We start from the raw sequence: 27,116 nt of genomic DNA, 5'->3' as shown, positions 1-27,116 counted from the left end.
CCCTTATTGGGGTTGATAGCCAAGAGCATGGACTTTGGTCCCTGTTGGATCTCTTACAGGGTGGTGACCTGGGTGGGCACACTGTGTCCCTCATCCTCCTCTGTAAGGTGGGGATAATAACCATCCTATGAAAAGTAAGAATTGTATGAGTCAATGTTTTACATTGGCAGTGTCACCTGCCATGTAAAATTGGTGACATGATGAAGCGGTTCCCATAGATCCATCACTGGCTGTGTCTCCCACTTTAGGGTCTTCCACTCTTGAGTGGCTGAACTGGAAGCTAAGCAAGTAGCACAAGCCCCTCTGTGGTTGTGTTTCCCTGAGTAGTGTATCCCTCAGCCATATTCTCCTGGCCTGGGAATATACTGACTCTTTGGAAATCTCTTGGTTAACTTTAGTTTTATTCAGTTCAGAGCCTTTCAAAAAAATTTTTTAAGAGCTAGGCATTGTGGTGCACACCTATCATCCCAGCACTCAGGAGGCTGAGGCAAGAGGGTCATTGTGAGTTCGAGACGAGCCTGGGCTACAAAGTGAGCTCAAGGGCGGCCTGAACTACATAGTGAGACCCTGTCTCAAAAGACAATAATAATAATTTAAAAAAACAATAAAAACAAATTTGCTTTTTTTAAACACTGGAGTCCTTTGACCAAAAACTTTTTCAAAAGCTTTATGGTTATAACTCAGAAAGCTGCACTGCTGTGGTTGAAATAAGAGCCGAGGGGACTCAAGACTTGTTCCCATTTACTGTGCTTCTACTTCCAGAGAACACACTGTGGACATTGCTAGTCTGGGCAGTGCTGGGAGACAGAAGTGACTTCCCCAAGGTCCTCTGGTGACCTGATGGCTGATCTGAGGGTGTCGTGTTGGTCTCCTGACTGCTTCATGGCCTCCCTGGGCATTGAGACTGGGTCTTCTCAACTTTGTCCACACATCAGAGCCATCCCAAGGGAGCGCCCCAGCTTCAGAGTTTCTGACTTAATTGGTCTGGGATTGGCCCAGAAGATTCCAACCTTATTAAAAATAAACTTAAAAAATGTGTTTCATAGATGTGAGCAGCAAGGATTATTAAGCACATAAAAGGAGGAAGACTGTGGCAAGAGTTTGTAGCACTGTTATAGAAAGGGTCCCCTACATCCAAAACCTGCGTCAGGTTCCCTCTTGAATCATTAAAATGTTCTCACTTTATCAACTAAACATCATTGCAGTAGCTACAGAATGCTTTCCCCTGCTAAAAGAAATGGGTGGATAAGTTGTCCCCAAAAGTTGAAACTAGCTTTTTAAGAAAATGTCTTAGAACCCCATTACAGTGGCCCGTTTTGTAGAGTTTGCTCTTCTTTCGTCTAAACCATGACTCTAGAAACATAAACCGATCAGTGTGATATCGATGTGACGCCCGCCTCATCACTCAGCCAGTGCTGTGCCCGTGGCCTTGAAGACACTGGCTGAGTCTTAATTGGAATCGGCTGCAGAAGAAGTGTACGTGCATGTGTTAGTTAGGTGGCCTTGAGCCCATAATGAGCAAGAGACCCTTTTGTTCTTCCACCGATCCGTGGTTGTGAGGGATCACTTGGAAGTGAAGGTCAGTGTGCCGGGAAAGAACTGGCCAGCCTGTGGAAGGAACTTACCCTCTAGGAGGTGTAGCCTGGGTCTCCGCACGGCTGGCCAGTGGCTGGTCAGACTAACTCACTGGCTTCCTTTCTCTGCCTCAAGAAAAGCCACCCTTTGGTCAGAGGTAGGACAGCATTATGTGGCTGCTACCTAGGAGTGCGGACCCTGCTCCTCCGCACCTAACCCTGGTGCGGCTCAAGGACAGCACTCGTCCTCTGCTGGGCAGCTCTGCAAAGCCCGGAAACTCGCCAGCATTTGTCTCCAAATGCAAACAAGACAAAATGAAAACAGAAGCAGATCAAGGAAATCACATGGTTACCAAAAGTTTGAATTTATGATGTGACATCATCCCGTTATTAACACGGCAGATAACATGAGCCAGTTACAGGCTTCATGACAGCTATTATTTCAAAGCAGCATTCAACATACATGTTAACTCAAGATATTAGAATGACCGTACATTGCTTCTTTTGACAACCAGGTTAAATTACCACTAATAGCATTTCCCCACACCGGAGAGAAATGCTAAATTTCAGAGGCTTGTGAACATAGATTCTTTGGCTTCCCAGACCCCACTCACAGATTCCCTGAATTAAGATCCCACTCTTGGGGATCTGCTTTATTCCAATTGATACTTGTCTTTGCTACTTGTAATTCTTTTTGTTTTTGTTTTGTGGTACCGGGGATCGAACTCAGGACCTTGTGCTTGCCAGGCAGGTGCTTATGCCACTGAGCTGTCTCCCCAGCCCTGCTACTTGTAATTCTGTCTGTGTCTGTGTCTGACTTATTTGCCTCGTAGGTATGCCATGTCCCAAGATACTACATGAACACACAGCCTTTTTTCCTCGAAGTCCCCTGCTATTCTTACAGAAACTAATCACCATGGTTTATTAAAATATCATGAGGGTAAGGAAGATAGCTCAGCAGTCTAAGCATCTGCCTGGCAAGCACAAGGACCAGGGTTCGATCCCTGGCACCATATGCCATGCTGTCATGCCAGCCACCAAAACTGGGTGTGGTGGCGCATGCCTGTAATCCCAGCACTGGGAAGGCTAAGGCAGGAGGATCACCATGAGTCTGAGCTGCATAGAGAGACCCCGTACCAAATACATAAATAAAAAAGACAAAAATTAAGAAAAGTCATGATACCCCTTATGACAAGCTCATAAGTAAAAGTACCCAGGACTTATGTGGCATCGTAAATAAAACAGTCAGGGTCCAGGCTCCTCTGCCTGCCCGTCCCACCTGCCTGAGCCTGCCGCTTTAGGCTGTTCTTTGGCTCTTTGGTTTGCAAAGGTTGGTTTCCCCCACCTTTAGGAACCACTACTGTGATGGATAGATAGAAAGGCAAAGGACTAACTAGGCCAGTCAAGCTGGGCCTTTTTAGCTTTCACTGTCACTGTAGATATCTTCCGGGGTCGTCCTAGGCTGAACCAACAGGTCTTTCTTGAGTGGGTTCAGCTTTCTAAAATATTCCTTACTGTGTAGAGTATATAAAACTCCTGGTCAGAAATGGATGTTATGTGCACCTTTCCTATATTTTTATTAGTTTTCTGACATAAAGACTTCGAATGTTTATTCAGCCTTGATATTTAATATCCAACCCCTCTAGTTATATCATAATTTTTTCTCAGGTAATTGTCCCTCAGCTTTTTGGGGTTTTTTTTTGGTTTGTTTGTTTGTTTGTTTGTTTGTTTTGTATTTTAGGACAGGTTCTACAGGGTCTCACTGTGTAGATCCAACTCGTAGTGATCCTCCTGTGTTCAACCTCTCATGAGCTGGGATTACAGGCACACCCCACCATGCCCAGTCTCAATCTCTGTCTCAACATGCCCCACGGGCGGGGCCGGCACAGCACGCCAAGAATTGAGCCCCGGCTGCTGCGCTCTGCCTAAGCAGGCGCTTTAGCCCTCAGCTTTATTGATAAAATTTTAAAACATTGTATGTACTTACAATGTACCATGTGACAGTTTGGCAAATGTACAGCATGTGAAGTGATCGTCACAAGTCACTTAACACATCTGTCACTTCACATAGCGACCAGCTGTAGGGATTTTCAGTTACTGCATACAATACGGTACTGTGTAGTAGGGTCGCCGTTCTGCGTATCAGATCCCCAGAACTTCCTCATCATACAGCTGAACATTTATACGCTCTGACCAAGATCCCCTCACTTCTCCTGTCTGCTAATCCTTGGCAACTGCCGTGCTCTCTGCTTCCCTGAGTTTGACTTTATAGATTCTGCATACTGATATATGGTCATGCGATATTTTTTTTTCCTGTGGCCACCTTATGTCCTCCAGCTGTATTCACATGATTGCAACTAGTAAAATGTCCTTTTTTGGCTGAATAGTGTTTCATTCTATGTGTGTACGTATAGAGATCTAGTGGTGGATCCATCGATAGCACATTTTCTCTGCCTATTTTTCTGTGAGTGAACATTCAGGTTATCTCCGTATGGTGACACGTGCAAGGGCGAGTGATGCAGCAGCGGACCTGGAAGTGCACATACCTCCCTTGGATACTGATTTTACTTCCTGTGGCTAGATTCCCAGATGGGAGATTTTTGGCTGTGCTAATTCCATCTTTAATTTTCTTGAGGAACTTCCATACTGTTCTCCATAATGACTGTCCAGTTTACATTCCCACCACAAATGCTCAAAAGTTTCCATGTGTAAACTGGGTGTGGTGGTGCACGCCTGTAATCCCAGCCCTGGGGAGGCTGAGACTGGAGGATCACTATGAGTGAGCGCTGTGTAGCAAGACCCTGTATCAAATAAATAAGCGCAGTGGCCAGGGTTCCATCCCTGGCATGCCCTATGAGCCCTGCCCCTGGGACATGCTAAGACAGGGATTGAGAATGGTCATGGTGGTATGGGTTTGTAATCCCAGTGTTTGGGAGGCTGAAAACAGAAAGATCACTATGATACTTGTACTATCTACATAGTGAGACCCTGTAGACCTTGTACTAAATGAAAAAATAAAATTAGAAATAAATGATTAATAAAAAATAGCAAAGCATTTCCTTGTCTGCATGTCCTTACCAGCATTTATCTGTTATTTTTTTGTACTTGCCTGTACAAAAAAAGTGTGAAGCCACACTTCATTGTGACTTTAATGTACATTTCCCTGATTAGTGATGTAACTCTGATCTATTTGCATATCTTCTTTTGAGAAATATCTATTCAGAACCATTGCTTGTTTTTAAACAGCAAAAGATTAAGAAAACATGCATGGATTTTAATAGATAACAATAGAAATTTGCCAAGATGAAACATTGAAAATTAATTTAGAAAAATGAAATCATCCTAAGTGGGCATGGGAGAATTTCTAGGGACTAACAGGTATTATTAGATTCTTTGAAAGAGAAGAAAGGATTTTTAAAATAAATAAAGATTGAGGGACTGTGATACAGCTTAGTGGTAAAGCATTTGCCTAGCATTCGCTACATCCTGGGTTCAGTACCCAGGACCACACCAGGGGGAAAAGTTGCTTCAGGTTTTTTAAATTTAATAGAACAATTGTCACCTCATAAATTAAAACATGAGAGACTTGTAACACACAAATAGGAAGACACCAAGGTGTGCCCTACTCAAAGCAAGAATCAACACAATGTTATTTTTCTTTACAATGTTTAAGCTTTTTCTTTCTCTTGTTCATTTGGATATCCAGTACAATTGAAAGTGAAGGGGCTAGGAACATTAATTTGCTTTTTGTTAACTGTTAGGCGAAAACATTCAGTATTCCACCATGGAGTATAATGTTAACTGTGGATTTACCATAGCTGCCTTTCATCTGATTGGGGGTTACTTTAATTCTCAGTTCACTGTCAGTTTCTTCTGGAAGGTGTTAGTGTGAGCGTCTCTTCATTTAAAAAAAAAAAAAAAACATATTTGGGTGCTGGCCCTGCCCCCCGGGCATGCTGAAACAGCATTGAGACTGGGCGTGGTGGTGCAAGCCTGTAATCCCAGCGTTTGGGAGGTTCACTGAGAGTGAAGAGTCAGCTCTACATAGTGAGACCCTGTAGACCCTGTACTAAATACATTAAAAAAAAAAAAAAAAAAAAAGGCATTTGGCTGTTAACAGTTTCACAATGAGGTAGCTTGGACTCATGGCAGTCCTCTTGCTTTCAGCCTCCCCAGTGCCAGGATTATAGGTGTGCACCACCATGCCCAGACTCTGGCCAGCTCAGCCCACCTTAGGGCCGGGGCTGGCCGCATGTGGTGTGGACAGTTGAACCTGCTGTCCCTCACTTGCCTAAGCAGGCACTTTAGTCCACTGAGCTCTCTCGATGGCCCCTTCGTTCTCTTGCTGACCACTGATGGATCATCCTTGCAGAAATGTCTGTTTATGTCCTTTGCCTGTCATCAGACATATGGTTTGCAAATGTGTCCTGCACATTCCCTTTGTTGCCTTTTTGTTTTATTGAAATCAAAAGCTTTTTGGCTTGATGTGGTGCCAGTTTTTCTTTTTTTTTTTTTTTTTTTTTTAATTTGTGGCAGTAGAGTGCCATAGTAAAAAAAAAAAAAAAAAATCATCCAAGACCAATGTCAATTCCAAGACCAATTCTCCGTGTTCTAGATTTTGTGTGTGCGTGTGCTTTCAGGCCTGTTAAATCTTTGGTCCATTTAGTGCTAATTTTGTACATAATAGTCCAATTTCATTCTTTCACATATATGATACTATCAAAATATAAAGTAAAAGTTTAACTTCAAAAATATTATTGCAGTAAAAAGCACTGCCATTGATTCCCCTCATCATATGACCCCTGTCTTTGAACACGCTAGTTATTCTTGCCACTTCCTGGAGCAGTTCTGAAAGTCTCTTTGTCTTTTTGATGTATGATTAAAACTGTGATGACTGCAGCTGCTGGCTGCCCTCAGGAACGAAAAGGCGGGCTCATAAACCATTAGGGTGGGGCGTCGTCCCCTGGGTCTTCGGCCCTCTGTGACTCCTGACCCTTCCCTAGCATTAACTTGATCTCGAAAAGCAAACATATGGAATGGATTCAGTACTCTGAGGCAGATGTAAAAGCAACTTAGTGACCTGCACAACAAAGGACTGTGTCAGGAAGTGGCAGGAATGCAGGGCTCAGCCCGGCATGGTGCTGCATGCCTGCCATCCCAGCACTCAGGAGACTGAGGCAGGAGGATCTTTGAAAGTTTGAAACCAGCTTGGGCTACAAAGAGAGCTCAAGACCAACCTGAGCTGCTGTGTAGCAAGACTCTGTCTCAAAAAAAGGAAACAATTTTTTAAAAATATAGAATGATATGCTAGGTGTGTATGAAATGAGTATTTTGAGGGAATTAATGACGACGTTTCTTGTACTATTTAAACATTCACCATATTCAGTCACACCACATACTGGAGGGGTGTCTCCAGCTATCTGAACCCCTTTATTGTACAGACTGTTCTCCTGAGGATATTCTTGACCCTCCTGGCAAAGACCAGTCTACCGTATGCATATGGGTCTTTTTCTAGGCCCTCTCTTCTGTCATCGATGTCATAGTTGAGCTCATTCCCCCCCTCAGGGCTAAGAACTTACCCATGTGTAATGTAAACACAGTTTCTAAAAGTGCTCATCCTGAAGTATCTAGAAACCCTCTAGCAGCTACTGAATCCATGGTGGAGGAAGGAACACAGGTGGCAGGCACAGAGATTCAGAGAAGAGGGAAAAGAAAGCGGCCAGTGATCTCAGCTGGAGAACCAGGGAAGGGGAGGAGGCACAGAAAGACAGCTCGCAGCATCTTGTGATGACTCCACTAGACCCCATGTCTGGGGGAAAATGTGCTCTAAAGATTCAAAATGTAGATCAAGGAAGATGGGACAATTACCCAAGAGTGCAAGGGCCTGGGCAGAGGGGAGTGGGTCTACTTACTACTTATGGAAAGGGTCTGATATCCATAAGGATTCCAGGCCAAATCTAGACTGGGGTTGAAGTAGAACAGAGGTGAGAAGTTAGGTGTTAAAGCCGGGCTTGTACAGGCTCCAGTGTGTGTATGGTGTTTCATTGTGAGCCCACATCATATTAGAGTCCAATTTGTAAGTAGTAACCACTGTGTAGTACTTCGGGCTTCTCCCCTAGGTAGAGAGCAGGGACTCCTTCCTTGGGTGACGAGCACATTTGCGATGCTCAAATCCGAGTGCAAGCGCCGGGCCTTGCAAATCTCGCAGGCTCTCATGCCTATTTCCCTCCCTCCCCAGGAAGCCGAGGGTGTCTCCTGCCACTACTGGTCGCTGTTCGATGGTCATGCAGGGTCTGGGGCCGCCGTGGTGGCATCGCGTCTGCTACAGCACCACGTCACGGAGCAGCTGCAGGACATCGTGGAGATCCTGAAGAACTCGGCCGTCCTGCCCCCCACCTGCCTGGGCGAGGAGCCGGAGAATACGCCGGCCAACAGCCGGACACTGACGCGCGCTGCCTCCCTGCGCGGTGGGGTGGGAGCCCCGGGCTCGCCTAGCACCCCACCCACGCGGTTCTTCACCGAGAAGAAGATCCCGCACGAGGGCCTGGTCATCGGGGCCCTGGAGAGCGCCTTCAAGGAGATGGTAGGTGCCGCCGGCCTGCCCGGGACCCCAGGAGTGGACAGCCCCTTACCCCAGTCCTTTCCTTCTGGGAGGAGGCCCTGCCCTGTCCCTCCTGCCCTGCGTCCCGGGAGCAGGTGTCTCACCTTTATAACAAGACTCTATTATTAGTTATGAAAAAAGAGTTGGCACCGAGATGAGAGTTCCTGGCATGAGTGCTACCAAAAATTAAAAAGAAGATGAAAGCAAGGGCCAGCCACGACGGCCTGCTTATGAAATGTATACCTTATCGCTTCCTTTTCATCAAACTCACATTGGTGCCCAGCTGGTTCAGTCCGAATTAATTGAAATGGGAGTGGGGTGGCCATCTGTTTTGCACATGTGTATGAAGTCCAGGTGTCTGGGGAAACCGCGTTTGCTAAAGCGCTCAGAAGCGCCGTCCTGTCCAAACCGATCTAAGAGCTGTTGGGTGATGGTTGATGTGTTTCACACAGCTGGAAAGATGGGGCTGCAGAGGGGATCTCGGGGGCTAATAATCGAGAGTCTTTTGTTTTCTCCAAGCACTCGGTGTAGCATCCTTCCCCAAGCCCCAGCAGGCTGTGCCACAGTGCTGCAGAGGAGCACTGTGAAGGCCCCCGGGCTTTGCTCTGACCACCTCCGGCTCTGAGCTCACCTGCTGAAGCAGCAACTGTGGCTCCAAAGATTTACTTTCATGAGCAGCAGCCCCCATAGAAAGTAGGAGTTATTTAAGAGTGTTTCTAAGGACTAGAGGAACCGGGGGGTGGAGGGGGCAGTGACCTTAAAACCTGGAGATTAAAAAGTGATGACAAGTTGTTTGGCGAAGCAGAACAGCTGGAAGTTGAGCTCACAGTGTCAGGTCCCATACTGCAAAGAGGGCAAAAGCAAATGGTAGCTATGAACACTGTCGTTGAATTTGTTTGCAAGGACAAGGAGATAATATGAACACCTCAGAGTTGAGTCTGCTTGTCGTGTAAACTCATCTCTGGTGTGATCTCAGCTTTTCTCTCCTGTCACTCACATAGAATCTCCTGTCACACCTCTATCTCAGGTGTCCAGTAGCCTGCAGTTCTGCAGTTCCTCAGGAAAAAAACAAAAACAGGAAGCTAGAAACGATATTCTTTAAAAGAGGAATTAAGATAGGAATACTAACTTCTATTCGGGCTTGGTGTAAAATTGCATGCCGTGTCTTTCCTCTGCATTCTGATGTGTTTCCAGGCAGTACTGCATACGGTGCTAAATATTTATTCATGGTAACTCTCTGATGGTGGCCTCTTTGTTATGGAAGAAAAGGTCAGCGTGTACAGAAGTGAAAACAGGAAGAGGACTGGGGAATTTTCATTCTGTGGTAATTGCTAGGAGCGCCGGACATCTTTGACTGACTGGGAACGGCTGTATTCTCTGTTTCATCCACTAGGGGCCGATGTGACATCGACGCTGGTCTCCACAAGGGTCTTGGGCAGCTGCGTTCCATTAATGGGTTCGGGTTGCTAGCAACAATTTCACTTCAGAGCCTCACTCGGAAAAATACCTACCCAAGAGACCTTATGCTTATGTATTGGTGCCTTTCAGCCTTAGGCAGTTCATTACCTTTTTTAAAAATTCAGTTGTCATCACACACATCAGTTGTCTGCAGACACACACACAACTTGGTTGGTCCACTTCTTCGTTTGTTTTGCTTTTCTGAGACGGGGTCTCACTGTATAGCTCAGGCTGGCCTGGAGCTGCAGCTGTCCTCCTGCTCAGCCTCCTGCGTACAGGAATTACAGGCGTGGGCTGTTCATCCAGCTCCACTTTTCATTCATTCAGTCAGTGAATGTTTGTGAGTTGGTTGTGGTGGTGCACGCCATAACTTCAGCATCCAGGAGGCACATCGTATGGTGTGCTGAGTGGCCTCTATCTGAAATGCTACACCAGAGAGGGTCTCTGATGTTGGGTTTTTTCAGGTTTAAGGAGATTTGCACATCCAGAAAGAGGATTCTTAGGCATGGGCCCTGTCTTCATCACTTTTTTGTCTGTGGGAGACAACACCTGGCACTTGGGATGTAAAGGAGGAGAGGCTGACTTTGCCTCACAGTTTCAGAGTCTCGGTCCACGCGTGCTCGGCCGGCAGCGGGGTGTAGTGGAGGGACGCCGCCTGCATCGTGGCAGCCAGGAGGTGGAGAGCACAGCGAGAACCCGGGGAGGGAGATGAGCACTTCTGGGTCCCCAGTGCCTCTATCCAGCCACCTCCCAAAGCACAATCAGCTGCAGAACTCACTACTAATGAGCATAGCATCCCACGATCCATTTGGCTTCCAGAAGCCCTTCCTTGAGTACGTGAGCTTGGGGTGAATCTAAACCATAACTGGCCCCAATCTCAGCATGAGATTTAAATTTGTGTTATAGTGACCAGGGAGATGGCTCAGTGGATTAAGCGCTTCCCTGGCAAGCGCAAGGGCCTGAGTTCTGGTTCTGCCATAAATAAATAAATTAAATTTGTGTCATAAACACTTTATATAAGTAGCCTAAAAATAACTTTATGCAGTAGTTTTAATAACTATGTGAAACCAGGGTTCACAGTATTGAATTATCCATTTGGTATTATGTCATTGCTCAAAAAGGTTTCAGATTTGGGAGCATTTCCAATTTGGGCCTTTTGGATTAGGAATGCTTGACCTATTTGAACTTTTAGCTGTAAACTTTCTTTTCTCCACCTTCATTGCTTCTGAATACATGTCCCCCAGCCCTGGCTCGTCACCCTGCTTCTTCAGGAGACAGTCCCCCAGCGTGCCTACAGCCTGCCTGGACCTTGTACCATATGGTTGGCCTCTTTAAGTGAGAAGTAGGTACTTAACATGCTGTATCCAACACCATGTTTTGCTTCTCATGGTGTTGGATACAGTGCCTATATCTCACACTTCGCCAGGATCTCAGCCTGTTGTCCCAGGGTAATTATTAATAGTACTCCCTTTTGACACTCAGACATGTCCTTCTTTGATGATAAGTCTGATGTTACCGTAATCACAAATAGGTCCCTTTGTTTTTCTTGGCTTCATTAGGGACTTCAGAAGAGGCTCTGATTTCATAGAAATCCTGCCTGACTTAATCATTCAGTTGTTCACGTTGAGCTTCAGAATGGACCACACAAATTATACCAAGTGGTCTCAGAACAATAGCTGTAGTGGATTTCTAACTGGTGGTCAACTTATTACACCCAACTGAGTTAAGCTAGTGTGGTGCTGGGTGTGGGAGGCCCACCTGAGGACTGTTTCCAGCAGCGGAAGGGCAGAACAGGAGAAGCTGCCGAAGCGCTGTTAGGGATGCTTCTTGAGAAGCTGTGATGGAGGCTGCTCTCTCTCTTGGGCTGTTCGGCCGGAGGACCTTGTCGTGCTGGCTCTCCCGATGAACTTTGGAGGAGCTCAGGTCCTTCTCATGAGCTTCACTTCCTCGCTCTAGAGGGGAAGATGGTGCACTGCTCAGTCTCATGAAGAAGCTTATCGCATTGGCTTTCCTGATGGGAACTCGGCTCTCCTCATCGCAGGAGGAACTCGGGACCTCACTGTTGCTGAGGACGGCTGTGGTACTCTTGGGGGAGCTTTAGCGCTTACCTTGAGCATTGCTTCCTAGCTCCAACTCAGATCCCTCAGCCTGCCGGCACAGATCCTTCATCCCACTGCCATAGGCTGCCTAGCTTCCTCCACTGACCTTTGGGCCTTTTCAGCACAGATCCGTGAAGCAGGATCCAGGTCCTCGGCTGGCTTCTTTAGTATTTAGTGTGTGAATAGATGTCCTGCACTTGTTGTATATAATTCTTGGTGATCCCTTATAAACTAATATTATGTGTCCTGTATTATATTGTTCCCCTTGCAAAAGCCCCAAGCACAACAATAATCTAAAGGCCATTGTCCGCTTGTGTGAAGTACTTTTACGTCCCCTCATTATTAGCTTGAGAGCCATGGACTCAAAGCAAAGCTTGGATTTTTGAATGCCCGCTGCGTTTCTCATCTTGTTGACCTAATCTGGCGTCTCCTCTCCAGCATTTCCAGAGAGGAACAGCTTTGGAGTTCCCTGGCCATTCCTAGGCTGTTCCTTCCCGCACTGGCCAGCCACACGGTAGCTTTCCTATCTGGACGTCTTCTGTCTTAGTGCAGCTTTTGTGCCATTGTGTTCTCCTATACTGGGAACGTTCACCATCAGAGTAGGTTACCGGCGAGCATCTCCGCCTGGTGGTTTGCTTGTCTTCTCTCTCACCTTCAGCCCCTAGAGGTCAGCACCTACGTTGTGACTTACCTTATGATACCCTGCGGCTGTCACTCCTGAGATACAGATCTCAGGATACTTTAAAATAGCCCTGGTGGGGCCGGGGAGATGGCTCAGTGGAATAAGCGCTTCCCTGGCAAGTGCAAGGGTCTGAGTTCAATTCCCTGTTCTGCCAAATAAATAAATAAAAATAAAAAAATAAAATATCCCTATCTATCCTGCTTAATCACTTTTTCAAGTGTGGGGGACAATACCTGACTTCAAGGAAGAAAGATTTATGTCACTTCAAGACTAAAAATACCCTTGAGATATACAGAGTATACCAGGATATTACAGTATCCCTACAAGATAAGTGTCCCCTTCTCTGGGGTCTTGCTTTATTTATACTAGTTCAGTAATATAGAATCTCTCCCTCCTTTCTGTCTCCGTGTAATACTTTTCTTGGTCACTAGTGTTTACAAAGCTTCCACTTTATAATCAGCATTCTGCTATGCCTGAAAGCAGATAGAAGTAACAGATAAAACCTCTCTGGGTCCATTTCTAGTTACACATTACAGGAATATAGAAATATGCCATCTCTCACTTGTTTTGGAGTTCTAAAGTGACATTAAAGGATGTCATGCAATGTTGATTTACAAGTAGTCCAGAAGGGACCATCTGTTAAACATGTTCACAAACACCAAGCCAGATTAAGTAGTTACTATTTCTAGGAAACAGTAGGTGCTATTTACAAAATACAGACTCACAGGACAGAGAAAAACATGCCTCGAACAAAGGGAGATGGTAGCAGTTTGATCAAACGCTGTGAGCCTCTTTGAAAACATTGCTTTTCATGTTTGCTCCTTGGGTTGCCTGGCACAGCATGAGACCTGTGGTGTGGACGACCTCAGGCCACCGTCCTTTAATGCTTACCGCGCGCACTGTCAAGGGTGGGTTGCCCCATCACCCCCTTGCTGTGTCCTGCTGTGTCCCGCTGGGTCTGCCCTCCTAGAGAGAAGGCTGTGGAGCCAGTTCTCCCTGTGTCTGCTGTGAGAAACACACTGCGGCCTCCTGAAGAACAAGCATCTCTGGAACATTTAGACTTCCATCCAGTCTACTTTCCTATGATATTTTGCAGCAGTGGCTGGCTGAGCGTTAAGTTTTGTCACCTGTTATGTTTGGGTTGTTCCTTGGCCTGGGGCTGAGTTCTGGTTTCAAATCTCCCTGTTGTCCCACCTTCCCGAACAGTTGGTTAAATAGACTATTTCTGATTGGCAGAGAAAGTTCCAGGGCCAGGGTTATGACATAGGCCTTTCCCTTCTTAGTGATGAGAACCAACTCAAGCAGTGGTTAGCCTTTTAGCTTGTCAGCTACTGGGCATGAGTTCTGGATATGGGCAGGAAATACAATTCTGGCCTATTTCTTTTTTACAGTGTGAGTGTAGATTCCATGCCAAGAATGTTCTAAAATGTTCTAGAAGTTTGGTTATCAGGAAAGGAGAAAATGGCAATATTTTAACTTTAAGTCTCCAAAAGATCTTGCTATTTCACCCAGTAAATTGGTTGGGAATACCAATCAGCTTAGCTTTCTTGGTAAAAACTATAACGTGACAATGCAGTGAAAAGGGAGAGAAAGAAAGCAGAGATTACTTGCAGTTTGTAAATATGGATTAAAAAAAAACTCTACCATATTAATGATAAATTAGGAACTTGGATATCTGCCTTCATTTAAGCCAGCATTTTATTTTTTCCATCTTGGGTTTTGTTAGTTCCTTCAGGGAGGACTGAGCATGCAGTTCCGTAGCAGCCAGCAGGTGGCAGTGCTGGGTGGTACTGGCCGGGTGTGTGGTTTTATAGTGGTGGTGGTGGTGGGGGGGAGTTGATGTTATTGTTTTCTTTTTCCCCCTCTTTCTTCAACTACTCGCTGAAGATGACCTTGTTCTTAGAATAAACCAGGATGAGACCTGGATATTAAAACCGTGCCTTATTACTCGTGAGGACACCATTAGCAGTGTGCTCGGACCATATTTTAACCCGGCCAGGGAGAGCTTCCAGGTCCTATTGAAAGCACCCCACACTTGCATTCTTCTGCTGACTGCTTTTGCGACCTGAGAATTGGTAGGGAACAGAGGCTGACCCTGGAGCTGCACCATCTATGAGAGGTTCAGGCCAAATTGCAACCCTTCTAGACAAGAAAATGCTTTTCCCCTGCGGTTCTTTCCAGTTGAATCGGTCTCCTTTCACACATACCTCTGTTCCTTCTCCGCTTTCACTCTTCCCTTGCAACGACAAGGACCAAAAAATCTCCAGCGTTACAAATTGGATCTCGTCTTTGAGTTAGAGAGATTTCTGTCACAGCACAGAATACAGTAACCCAGACCTACTAATAAGTAGCACGTTTCCATGAGATGGATCAGGGCCTTTGATTGAGCAGATAAATTATTCATCATGTGAAGGGAATCTTCTGCACCGAAGTGATTCTTTAAACCTTGAAAATGATGGTACTACGTGGATGTGCTTTGCTACTAAGTTATTCTAGACTAACATCTTGGCGTTCATTGGCAGCTAAAATAGAGAAATATTCCAAATAAGTTGGTGCTTCACACAAAGCAGTAGGCAGTTTAGCTCATGATTCCACTGATTTGTGGGGGGAAAAAAACACACACATACATCTTAAGGGTTTTTTAAAAACCCATATCCATTTTTATTTTTTACCTAAAGTGTAAAAAGCTTAAGCTAATTTGAAAGCTTGAGGGCCTAGGGGAAAAGGCAGTAAATTCAATGGTAAATATATCTTTATTGACTTCATTTATCATGTTTAATCTGATAGTAAAAGAACCACCCAGATGGTTCTTTTAATGTTCCTTTCAGTACTAAGATTTCATGAAACATCCTTTAAAGAGGAGTAGGTGGTGTGTGTAGGCAAAAATAAATGTGCTATTTTGGCTTCTAGGGAGGAGAGGAGGGAAGCAATTATTTTTAGAATCTGTTCTAGTTGCACACAGTTTTATAAGAAATAGAAGAGTGTGTTTTAATGTCAGTGAATCCTTCAGGGGCTGAAGTCTGCAGAAACACAGCTTTCAAGTTGTGATCGCCCTGTGATTGCCCCGAGTGTGCTTCTCGTTAATATGCACATGTGTGGACACACCTGTGTGTTCCCCCGCATATGTGAAGACAACGAGGCCTGCACGGATGAGCCAAGTCTCTTGAATAAAAGTCGCATTTCTTACTCAGAGCAAACTACAGAGGGAATGTGGAAAAAGACAAAAGAAACAATGAATCAATTAGAAAAAAAATCCAGAACCACACTCTTAATCTAATTGTAAGGGATTAACTAAATAAACTGACTGGAACATTCTCCCTAACATTCAGGGCAAATAGGAACTGTCCCTTAGCAGAATATTTTGGTATTCCACCCTCTACCTTGATTTTTCTCTCCGAAGACTAAATACTTCTAAAATTAGATTTTCTTGCTTATGTTAGAAGCCATGATAAATAATGTCATTACCTACGATGCAGAATAAATCTGTTTGCCTGAGTGCCAGGGGAATTCTTTGCCATGAACAACATTTTTATATGGACTTTGTATGCTGTCAGATTTTTCTCCCCTTTTGGATTGAACTAATAATTCTCTTAAGCCCTACAAACATAATTCACATTCCAATCCATATGCAACATGCAAGGGGAGTTGGGTACTCAAAGAATTTTTTAATAAAAATTGTCTTTCCTTTAGATCTTAGAGCTATTCAAACATACTGATTCTAGTTGTGAAGGGATAATTTTTTGAGAAGTTCCTTCCCCTTCATTAAATGAGGACTTGGTTATACCATTTTATTTATTGATTATGCATGAAAAGCACATATAATATCAGCTTTATGAGCTAAATAACAAAAATTAGCAGATATACCCACAAAGGAATTGATAGGTAGGATTGTTGGTGTCATTTGTGTATTTTAAAGTTCATACACAAAATATTGGTATCTTGACTCTTTTCTCTGTTATTTTCTTGAGAGAATCCTTCCTAGCTGACATCCATGTCCCGCCTTCTCTTCACCCACCAGCCCCCGACATCTCTGTGCAGGATCTGAGAAGCACGCAGTCATTGCTGCCCATGGATTGCATTGGATTGAAGCAAGGATTCCTGTGTAATTATTATTCTGAGGTGCATTTGCGGGATAGGCGTTGGACTTCTGACTTAAAAACGGACTTCATTTCTCACATGAAAGCAGAAGTAAGGTGGAAGTGAGACATTTAGGAAGCCCGAGCATTTTGTAGTGTATTTCTTTACTCGCCTATGTAATGGACTTTTCTTAAACTCCTGTTTACTTGGCCCGACGGGTGTGTTGAGGTTCTAAAAGAGCAAGAAAACTCACTGATAACAATTACTGCTAATACTCGGTCGTGAACTTTCCAGGATGTGGGAAGAATCTCCATGGCTGTCAAAACCCTACATGTGCCATCTAATCTCATACAACAATCCCCTAAGAGAGCCTGTTTATACAGATTTTTAAGTAAGTGTGGGGCATCTAGCATAGTCCTGTGAACCCAGTCTCCCGTTTGGCCCTTTCACAGCCCTTGGTGCACTGTCTTCCTCCTTATTCAAGTTCCTTCTTGCTTGCCCTTGAATTTCCACAGCCCACCGGGTAGGTCCGCGTGACTCCACAGCTCCCCTGCCCTTACCAGAGCACTCCCACCGTGTTAGCTTCTCCTTGGTCTGCTCTTCGTATGTTTTCTCTGCCTACTCTTTCTTTAGGCAGTGTTCTGCTGCTAATCCTCTGCTGTATTCTCAATCACATGCTGGTGATTTGTCTGTCTTCATATCTGTGGCCCTTCCATCGCAGCAGTTGCTAGTAAAATGTTGAGTTGCCTGAAATTAACTCCCTTCTATGCGGGGTCTCTCTCAGGCAGCCCTTATTTTGTGAGTTTCCAAGACACACACAAGTGTCCCAGCCCTGAATCTACCAACTGCACCATCAGAAATCAGGGCCATTTGTTCCTCTTCCCATAATTACCAAACCCTATTTTCTTTCCCTCTGCCCAACAAGAGGAGATTACGTTTAGCTCGATGTCAGTGTGTTTTGCTAATTCAACCCATACTTTTCTGAGGACACAGAACTCTTGCTTCTGCCACTGATGTGGCCTCACAAAGGCATCTGTCTTGTTGGTGGACTTCTGTCGATGTACGCGTGGGTCTGTTTTTAGTTTTCTTGGGGATGCTTTATTAGGTGGCAGGGAACAACAGTCTCTGGAGGAAGAGAACCAGGTTGTAGTCCAGTCTCTAAGAGGACTCTACCCACGTCTGTGCCTATAAACAATGAAGGTAGTAGTGATGGTAATCGAATGCCTAGCCCCGTGCTCAGCGTCAAGAAAGGGCTCTGGAAATGTTGGTCATTGTCATTGTAAACGAGGCACCATTATGAATCGGTGGCAGTTGGAGGAGGAGATCAGAGTTCAGAAGTGTAGATGTTTGATGTATAAGTCATGGATCGGCTCCTGCCTGAATAGAAGGCAATTCTTCAAAACCCTTCTTTTAATTAGCTGTAAAAGGAACTATGCAAGGCTTTGGAGTTGAAAACATTGATCAGCTCCAAGTACTTGGCATCCTCAGGTTCGCTATTCTGTTTTCCACACGGCACTCGGGCAATCCACACAAAGACTAAATTTCCTTTAAATGGGAATACGTATTGAATATGACTTACATTGTGTCCTCATTTAGTCTGATTGCTTGTGTTTGCTGTCTCCGATCTGCAGATGGTCTGTTACAGGGCAGCTTTGTGCACTGTCTGCTTCGGAGTCTCCATTAGGTCCTAGGAGACCAAGCCCTAGGATTTTCTTGTCCCTTCTCAGAGCGTGTCCTGGCATAGGACTGTGTTGAGTCAGCCTAAGAAAGCCTTTGATGCCAGCTTCCACACAACCCAACACTAACTTTCTTGTCTTCTCCAGGACCTACAAATAGAACGAGAGAGGAGTTCCTATAACATATCTGGCGGCTGCACAGCCCTGATTGTGGTTTGCCTTTTGGGGAAGCTGTACGTGGCAAATGCTGGGGACAGCAGGTAAGCACATTAGCTGTCTTGTTCTTACTGATTTCTAATGGTTTCTGATCATTTTGTGTGTGTGTGTGTGTGTGTGTGTGTGTGTGTGGCCAGCTCAGCCCACCAGGGGGCGGGGCTGGCTGGCATGTGGTGCTGGGGGATTGAACTGCGGTCCCTGTGCTTTGTTAGGCTTGTTCTGAGTAGGTGCTTTAGATCACTGAGCCATCTCACCAGCCCCTCTGGTCATTTTAAAAAATCATTTCATTACAATTAAAAGATTGGAGATAATTTTGCTTGCGCCTTCTGTGTCCTAGTGAAAATGCACTTTGGAAGCGTAGGTGAGGTCCGAGCATTGTCATTCAGGTAGTAATTCACACGGATACCTGTGCTTGTTCTGAATCCATATTACTCAGATGTTTTCTGGCTTCAGAACCAGCTTTCAGTGAGAACACAGCAGAGGCAGAATACCGAGAGGATATAGGGATAAGAGGCAAGAGACCCCACTCCAGGGGACCTTTGGAGGGGGGCCTGGCAGGACACCCAGCTGCCTACGCTTCCCCACCGTGACTTTGCACTGTGCCCTCCCAGGAATCCAGTACTTTCTGCTTTCATACACGAGCTCTTAGAAGCTGAAGCCTCACCTCTTTCAGGTTCAGCTCAAGGGACCTTTGGCCAGGACATCATGATTAACCCTTGCTTTATCCAGGATTACCAGGGATCAAAATAAACTGGTGTTTTAATTTTATTTTAAGTGACACTTCTTTCCTTTTGATGTGGGGGATTTAAAAGTTGGGCCTTATGGGAGATGTGCTGATGTGTGATTAATGCGTAGTTCTCTGCCCATTTAGTAATAAAACATCTGGCTACATACCCCATCTGTTTCCTGAAGACTTTAAAAATTTTTAGTATTTATTTACTTATTTATTTATTTGGTACAGGGTCTTGCTATGCAGCTCAGACTCATAGTGATCCTCCTATCTCAGCCTCCCCAGCGCTGGGATTACAGGCATGCACCAGCACACCTGGTGTTTCAGTGGCCAGCCCTGCATGCCCAGGGTTCTGGGGCCAGCATGGCATCTTGTGCCAGAGATTGAATCCAGGTCCTTGGGCTTGCCAGGCAGGTGTTTAGACCACTGAGCTGTCTCTCCAGCCCTCCTGAAGATTCTTTATTCTGAAAGCAACAAAAGTACTAAACTCCAAACACCATGACCTCAGAGGAGGAGCAGCTTCCTGGTCAGGGCTAGACATCCTGGGATTCTGTTGGTCCTGTAGGCCCTGGAAATCTAGTCAGCATTCCTGGTTTTTCAGGCTTGACCCCCACTCCCTGTCTTTGCTTGTCATGAGTTTATCTTGTTATTGTCTCTATACCCTGGACGATCAGCACACTTGAAATAGTCTAGAAATTTACCCCAATTGTACTTCCCTTAACAAAGCAAGAGACCAAGGCCTGAGGCATCTCTCCTCCTAATGAAGTGTCCTTTCTGTCTCCTCCACTGAAGACCTCAGGGAACAAAGGAGTGTGAACACCCAAGGCCACAACTTTATTTCAAAAGTACATGTGGATTTTCCATTTTGAGGGTAACATGTCTTGGATTTCAGTGTAAACTTTTGCACAGCGAATGGAAGTGTGCATAAGATGCTCTATTTATCTCCGAGCCTCTATCTGTTGTGTCTACTCAGGGTTCTGGCAAGAGACAGATACATCTCCAACCCAGATGCATCAACAGTGAATGAAAGAGGACAAGGAAACTGGCCAGGAGCGTAGAATCACCCAGAAAGGGCTGGCCACCCTGGGACTGCAAGGACCGGGAAGGGAATGCTATTGTAGACTCTCAAAAGAGTCTACATAGCTGCTGTGGAAAGGCCACTGGGCAGGAGTTACAGGAGGAATTGAAAAAGTACTGTGTTCTTTCTCTTTTCTCACCTGCTGTCTCGGGCCAGGGGTTCCTGTTGGTTGAACCTGGTTGGAAGCCAGCTGATGGGTATCCCTGGGAGAGTGCCCATTGAGTCAGCCTGTCAGGCACAGACACAAACCCGGTGAGGGCTACCATCCTGGGCTTCTCCATGATGGGGTTCAGTGGCATGTAGCCAGCACATCCCCTTCTGTTCCCTCCCTGCCCCACATTTAGCAGCAGCTTCAAGACAGGAATGGGAAGATTTTTTTTTTACGTACACTGAGAAGCCGGACTCTGGCCTCATGTGTAGACTTGGATCAGGAGCTTGTTGGGTGATGAATGACCATCTAAGGAGGTGATGCTTTTCTGTTCTGATTGAACAGGACCTGAAAGATGATTTATCTGTCACTCTCACACCTGCCTGTTGCCTTTATGTCTTCTTCTGTGTTCTTTAAAGAGAGCTGCTTCCCTAGGCTATTTAGGGACTAAGCAAATGACTGTGCATCTGCTCTTTGTATCCAGGCTCATCCCTCATTTCCTGGAGAGGAACCTCTCACCACATGACCTCAGTCTTGGACAATTAACTCAACTTCTGTGCCCAGAATAGCTTTGTGTTAGATTATCCTTCCTCAAGACTCAACTCCTGCCATGTCTCTTCCTCATTTGAAAGCATAGTTTTTCCTTCACTGTTCTGAGCCACTTACCAGAGCCACATGCCCACAGGGTTTCTACACGCCCAAAGCTCCAACCCCCACTCCCACTGCCCACCCCTACCCCACATCCAATTTCAAGAGCGCATCTTCTAGGTTCTTGCTCTTGGGTTCCTCCTACCCCAGTGAGTTCCCAGGCCAGACCTTGATTTCTTCATCTGTAAAGATGGCATTGGACTAGATAACTTCTAAAATTTCTCACATTCTGAAGTCACCTATAGAAGTGTCAAGTCAAGGAAGCAATTAATGCCATAGATGGGGATCTTCATAGCAAATGTTTCTTAAGAGTTAAGTTTTGAAAAATTAGTTTAACTGGGCTGGGGAGTTAGCTCAGTAGAATAAGTGCTTACCTGGCAAGCGCAAGGGCCTGAGTTCAATCCCCGGTTCCGCAAAAAAAAAAAAAAAAAAAATTAGTTTAACTGAAGTCTTTGTTTTTTTCTAAATCCCCATAGAAGTGCACAAGTGTTTTTCCCTCCTCCCTCCCTCCCTCCCTCCCTCCCTCCCTCCCTCCCTCTTTTTTCCTTCCTTCCTTGCTCCCTTTACAGTGCAAGGCTTCGTGCATGCTAGCAAGTACTCTGCCACTGAGCAATTCCACCAGGCCTACATTAACTTCATTGATTTCTAATCATTGACGCTAGGTAGGTAGACTGATTTTTGAGACAGAGTTCCCATAAATTTACCCAAGTGCGAACGGAATTTTCCAGTTTCCTGCCCTTCGGCTTCCCTATTGTTGGAATTATGGGTGTGTACCACCACACATCTGCCTTGTAATAATTTTAAAAGCCTAACAAATACTTTTCCTTTAATAAATCTTTAATAAACACCTCTAAAATCTATTAAGTTTAAATATATTTGCTGTATTCAAGTCTTACTATCCAGATACAAATTTAGATCTTTATAGCCATTTGGATGGAAACATTATTTATATAAGAATATAAACATCTCATACAAAAAGTAAGGATAATATGAATTGATGTTTATATGTGCTGACTAACAGATCATTTATGGGACACTTAAGTCTTCAGATTATTTGCAAGTGTTTTATAAACAATGGATAGTTGATATCTTATAGAATGATTGCCAATATTATGTACTAATCATGTAGATACAGTAAGTACCTTGGTTTGTGAATACTTTTATTCATGAACAACTTACTTTACAAGCTGAAGAATTTAGCAAAATTTTGTTTTCGTTCATGAGCTCTGCATCAGCTAACAGACACGACCGTGGCTATCTTTTTTCTTTTTTTTTGCTTTTGCTATCTTTTCCACATGAACATGAACTTGGCTGTCATTTCCGGAATCAAGGAATGAATGAAATTTGTGAACTGAGGTGCCATTGTACTTGAGTTTATGAAACCATGCACCCTTCCCAAGACAGAAGAACTAAGTGAACTTTTTCATGTCTTTGGAAATGTAGGTCTGTTATCATTCGTGGACAAGCAGTCAGGAATTCAAGAGCTCAGTTTAAACAAATGTTTAGAGCTGACAGAAGATTCTGGCAATTGGGCTCTTGATTAATTAAGTGCTAATTTTTCTTTTTTATTGCTAGATTTTAGCTGTCATGCATTTGCTTTAAATCTTGACAGTTTTGAGAGAGAAAATAAATCTTTGTTCTGTATTTCTTACCATTTAATTATTCATGCTCAGGAAAAGAGAAGCTTTGTGCTGGTTCGGTGCAAAAGCCACTGGTAGTCGAGAATATTCTCCAAGCCACTTAGCTATGTATCATCTGATTTACCATCAGGCATATGTGTAGTCAAGTGTTGCTTTCAGGAAATACTACTGATGCTGTTTGTGGCTCACTACGTTGGAGTCACTGGCCATCCTCAGGGTAGGCTGGTCCTCAGTGATGCGGGTGACTAAATCAGTGGTGTGGTCTACAGCCAAGGACAGACTTTCTTTCTCTGCTTAGCCCAGCTAACCGGCCATAGTGGCACATGCAGTAGGGGTACATGCAGCAGCTGCATGGTGCTTGCAGGTTGCTTTGTTTTTCTGAGGCAAAGGCAGCCAACTCAACACCTAGAGATCTTAGGGACTAGCAGAGAAGCAGATGGTGAGCGGATTTTTCACTTCCAGCAAAAATGAACCAGTAGCATGCAAATATCATGTAAAGCAGTATGCAAACTATCACGCATTGTGTTTGAGTCATCAGCTCCACAAGGCTGTATATGTTCTTCAGTTGGGAAAGAAGGTGCTGTGACTCCATCTGAACAAATGATTTCATTTTATTTCTAGAGAACTAAGGCACTGAGGAGGCCAAGCCGGCACCATTTACTTCAAATGATGTCTAAAGCTTTGGTAAATGAGAATAGGTGAATGCATTCAGATTGCAGAAAACCATGTTAAGATTCATTAAATTCTTAATTGCACTTCCACCAGAATTATAGTAACAGCAGCAATAAAATATCTAATAAGTGCTAAGCACATAGTAAATACTATTAGGGCAGTTCATATTTAAATTCTGTCATTAATATAGTGGAGTCAGTGTTAATAATCAGGTAAATACAGTTTACCAAAAATGACTTGAAAATACGGGAAGGTGAGGTGTTTTGCCGACGGTCCCCCAGTACTAAGGCGCCAGGCTGTCGTTTAGCCCAGGACTGAGTGGCAGCACCTTTTCCTCAGGATCTGTGCCATACCCGGGACCTCCCACCCTTGCCAGAGCTCACAGGGTCTTTTGTTTTTCTCATTTTAACATCTCTAAAGTGGAAATATCTGATAAACATTTTCTTTCCTATTTATTTGTACATAAGATAATAATATGCCTTATTTATTAATAGTATTTTAGATTTCACCTAAAATGGATTATGGGTGTGAGTTTAGAGGCTATTTTATTTTATTTATTTTTTTAACGTATTTTAGTACAGGGACTACAGTGTCTCACTACAATCAGCCTCCCAAGCACTGGGATTTCAGGTACACGCCACTATGCACCCAGTCTCGGTAGCCATCTCTGCGCGTCCCAGGGGCAGGGCTGGCACAGCATGCTGGGGATCAAACCCCAGTACCTGCACCCGTCTAAGCAGGCACTTTAGTCTGCTGAGCTATTTGGCTGGCCCTAGAGGCTATTTAAAATGCATTATAGTCATCAACTCATTCGTTTATGATATAGGAAAAGGTATTTTCTGAAAATCAGGACCTCTGTGTCATTCCAGGTGTTCCAAAGTTGTGAGGCTCTTTTAAGTGTTGTCTCCATTTTGAGGAGAGTCTGTGAAAACAGTCTGAGCATCTTCTGAACTATGACTCCATAAATGACGACTGCCGAGGTGTCAGGTGCTATTTTGCTGTTTGTAATGTATTTATAAGCAAGTATCTCACAGTCTTTTTTTCAAAATGAGCCCACAGATTCCCAAGAGTCTTATCCTTATTTGCTTGAAGTCCTCCTAGAAAAGGTGGGGAGGTCAAATATGCTCCTTGATTAGCTCTTTATAGCTCGTATTGCAAGAGTTGTTTCACTGAGCCCGAGAACCCAGCCAGGACAGATTGCTTTCATTCTTTTTCACTCATCTCAATGTTCCACAGTTCCCACATTTAAGTTAAAGCTTTCTATAGATTAGGTCAGAGGCGAATTCCTATGACAAGTCTGAATTTTCCTGAGGATAGGAGTTGGGTATTAAACAAGACTTACATTTCTAACTTCAAAACCAATTACACATCTGTGGTGTCTTCTCTCTCAGGCTTCTCCACTTCGCTGATATAAAAAGATAATGAAATGTTATGTAAGTGCCTCCACCCCATGGGAATGTAAGGAACTATTCATTCCTTTTTATGCCTACAGATTTTAGCAATGGCCAGTTTAGAACTTTCCCAAAGCTCCTCTTCTTATAAGAGGGTGATCTACCCATACTGTCCTGTAGGATCTGTTGGTCTTACTATGAACAGTTCTACCTGGGCAGAACTTGGCAGCAGGAATGAGAAAGATAGACCAGAAGACAAAAGCTGGGCTAGGCGGTTGCTAGTCCGCCTGATGGGCAAGACTAACTCAATGCACAACAAAACAATCCTTTACTTATACTTTTGCAAAGTTTGTAACACATGACACAAGGTTGCCTAGTGACTAATAGCTGGCCTGAACCAGACAGGATGTTTTTCTCAGGACTGAGGTAGCTTGTTTGCTTTAGGCACTGAGGCCCAGTCCCACCTACACACATTTGATGAATTTCCTAGCTTCCTGTGGCTCCCAACACTGGCCAGTTTGCCTCTTTGATAGTAGCCTTACTTGAAGTTCAGAAATATGTTGTCTTTCTCATTGATTACATTAAACTTGCTAAACTTCTCATTTTCTTTAATGTCTCTTATTTTCTTTGAAAACTAGCATATGGAGGAGGAACCAAGATTAACCACTATTCCCCACTGTGCAAGTTGAGTTGCTCTTTCTGCCTTTTCTGCACATTCCTTGATCTCTGGTCTTTTTAGTGTCTTTTACATAGTTCCTTAGCTATGCCTGTGTCCCAGAGAAAGGATTAACAGGAAGAAAATGATATTACCAGTGATCACAGACTCATAGACACATGCACAGATGAATGGAGAGATCAGTTCATGACTCGAAACAATTTTTGCCTTTCCTGTCAAGCTGCTCGGTGTCTACACAGAAGGCAACGAGGGGCCCTCTCTCTCCATTTCTTCCCCATGGACTTATTTGAACATCTCCCTGATGCCTATTACACTAAATTTATGGCCCTCAAAAATGTATGCCCAAACCAGCAATAGCACCTGCAGAAGTTTAGAAAAGCAAATTCTATGGTGCTGTCCCAAACCTACTGGATCGGAAATCTAGAGGTAGTGACAGAGAGGTGAGGAGGCAGAAATCTATGTGTGGTAAGTCCTCTGAAAAACTGTAATGTGTGGTGAAGTTAAAGGCTCATTCTCCTAAAGTCTGCCCTGCAGCATCTGAGAGAGCCTTGAGGGTCCCAATAAATCCTCAGAATTACTGCTGTCCTGGCCTGAAGGCTGAAGCATCAGGCTCCCCACAACACCATGAGGCACATTCAGCCATCCATGCTGCAGGCAGTGCCTGCAGGTGAGCCACCGAAGCCCATGTTCTCTCTCCTGCTCCAAGAAGCTTCAGTTGACATCGAGGGACTCTTGCACCTCTGTTCTATGGCTGTGAATCCCTCTTTGCCAGTCTGATCTTCTAGAACATAGGTCTTGCTCATCTGAAAAATGAGAGATGGTGTAGGCGTTCTTGCATGGTCCAGCTCCACTCTGAATCTACACTTACTGCTCAGTGGACCTGAGGTCCCCACTGCCCCAACGCTGGCCCATGCTTCCTTTATGTGGAATGGATGAGACATGCCCCCATGTAGAGTTTTGTCTCTCATGGGCCAGTGGGGAAGAACACCAGTGGCCCCAGTTTCACTTAAAATTATGCTTTTAACATCTTTCCCTTTCTCTTAACCCACTAGGGAGGCTGAGCCAAGAAGTGTCTAGGAGTTTGTAGAAATATAATGTTCACACTTAGAAATGTTGGCAGGCAGTTGTGGTCAGGCTCTCGACCTTTTCTACCTCTGGTTGTGGGGATAGTGTAGAACACTGGGTTAACGTCAGGAAGGAACTCTCTAATGAAACAGTCCAAGCTTCTACCTTTGCCTACTTCATTCTGCATCAAGATAAGACTCTCAGGGCCACAGCATCTAATTTCCAGATGAGTTGAAACCAAGATAAACTAGCAAGATTTGAAAAGACCTCAGTGCTCGAGAAACCTAGCTGGGTGAAGCTTAACCACAGGAAAGGTGAAGTGTAACTCCTATTGAAAAAAGGTGGAGCAGCATGGGGAAATAGTTTATCAATGGGTCACTTTTTAAAAAAATGCATAAACAGACAGTAAATTCATTGTGGTCTGTAGTATGAAGCAGACCCCAGGATCCAGCATGGCCGTAGGCTGCAGTGTCTGAGCTACAAGGTGAACCTAGCTAATGTTTTTTAAATTGGCTCTCTTTATTTCAAGCACTCTTTCTAGTTTTTGTTTGTTTGTTTGTTTGTTTAAGAAGAATCCTTTATTTTATTTATTTTTATTTATTTATTTTTACATTTTATTTATTGTGTGTGTGGCCAGTTCAGCCCACCTGTGGGCGGGGCTGGCTGGCATGTGGTGCTGGGGGAT

General features: G+C 44.5%; 1 protein-coding gene across 1 annotated transcript in view; it reads left to right on the top strand.

Moving 5' to 3' along the window:
* Ppm1h (protein phosphatase, Mg2+/Mn2+ dependent 1H) overlaps positions 1–27,116 on the top strand; it is a 289,195-nt gene that overhangs the window by 130,049 nt on the left and 132,030 nt on the right. The window contains exons 3-4 of the mRNA XM_004641643.1: positions 7,813–8,157; positions 18,315–18,427. Of these exons, the coding sequence (XP_004641700.1) occupies positions 7,813–8,157; positions 18,315–18,427 (458 nt within the window). The remainder of the gene's footprint in view (positions 1–7,812; positions 8,158–18,314; positions 18,428–27,116) is intronic.

The sequence above is a fragment of the Octodon degus genome, unplaced genomic scaffold, assembly GCF_000260255.1.
Source record: "Octodon degus isolate 3935 unplaced genomic scaffold, OctDeg1.0 scaffold00139, whole genome shotgun sequence".
NCBI lineage: Eukaryota > Metazoa > Chordata > Mammalia > Rodentia > Octodontidae > Octodon > Octodon degus.
Note: the sequence above shows the minus strand (reverse complement) of the source record. Positions and strands in the feature narration are given on the sequence as shown.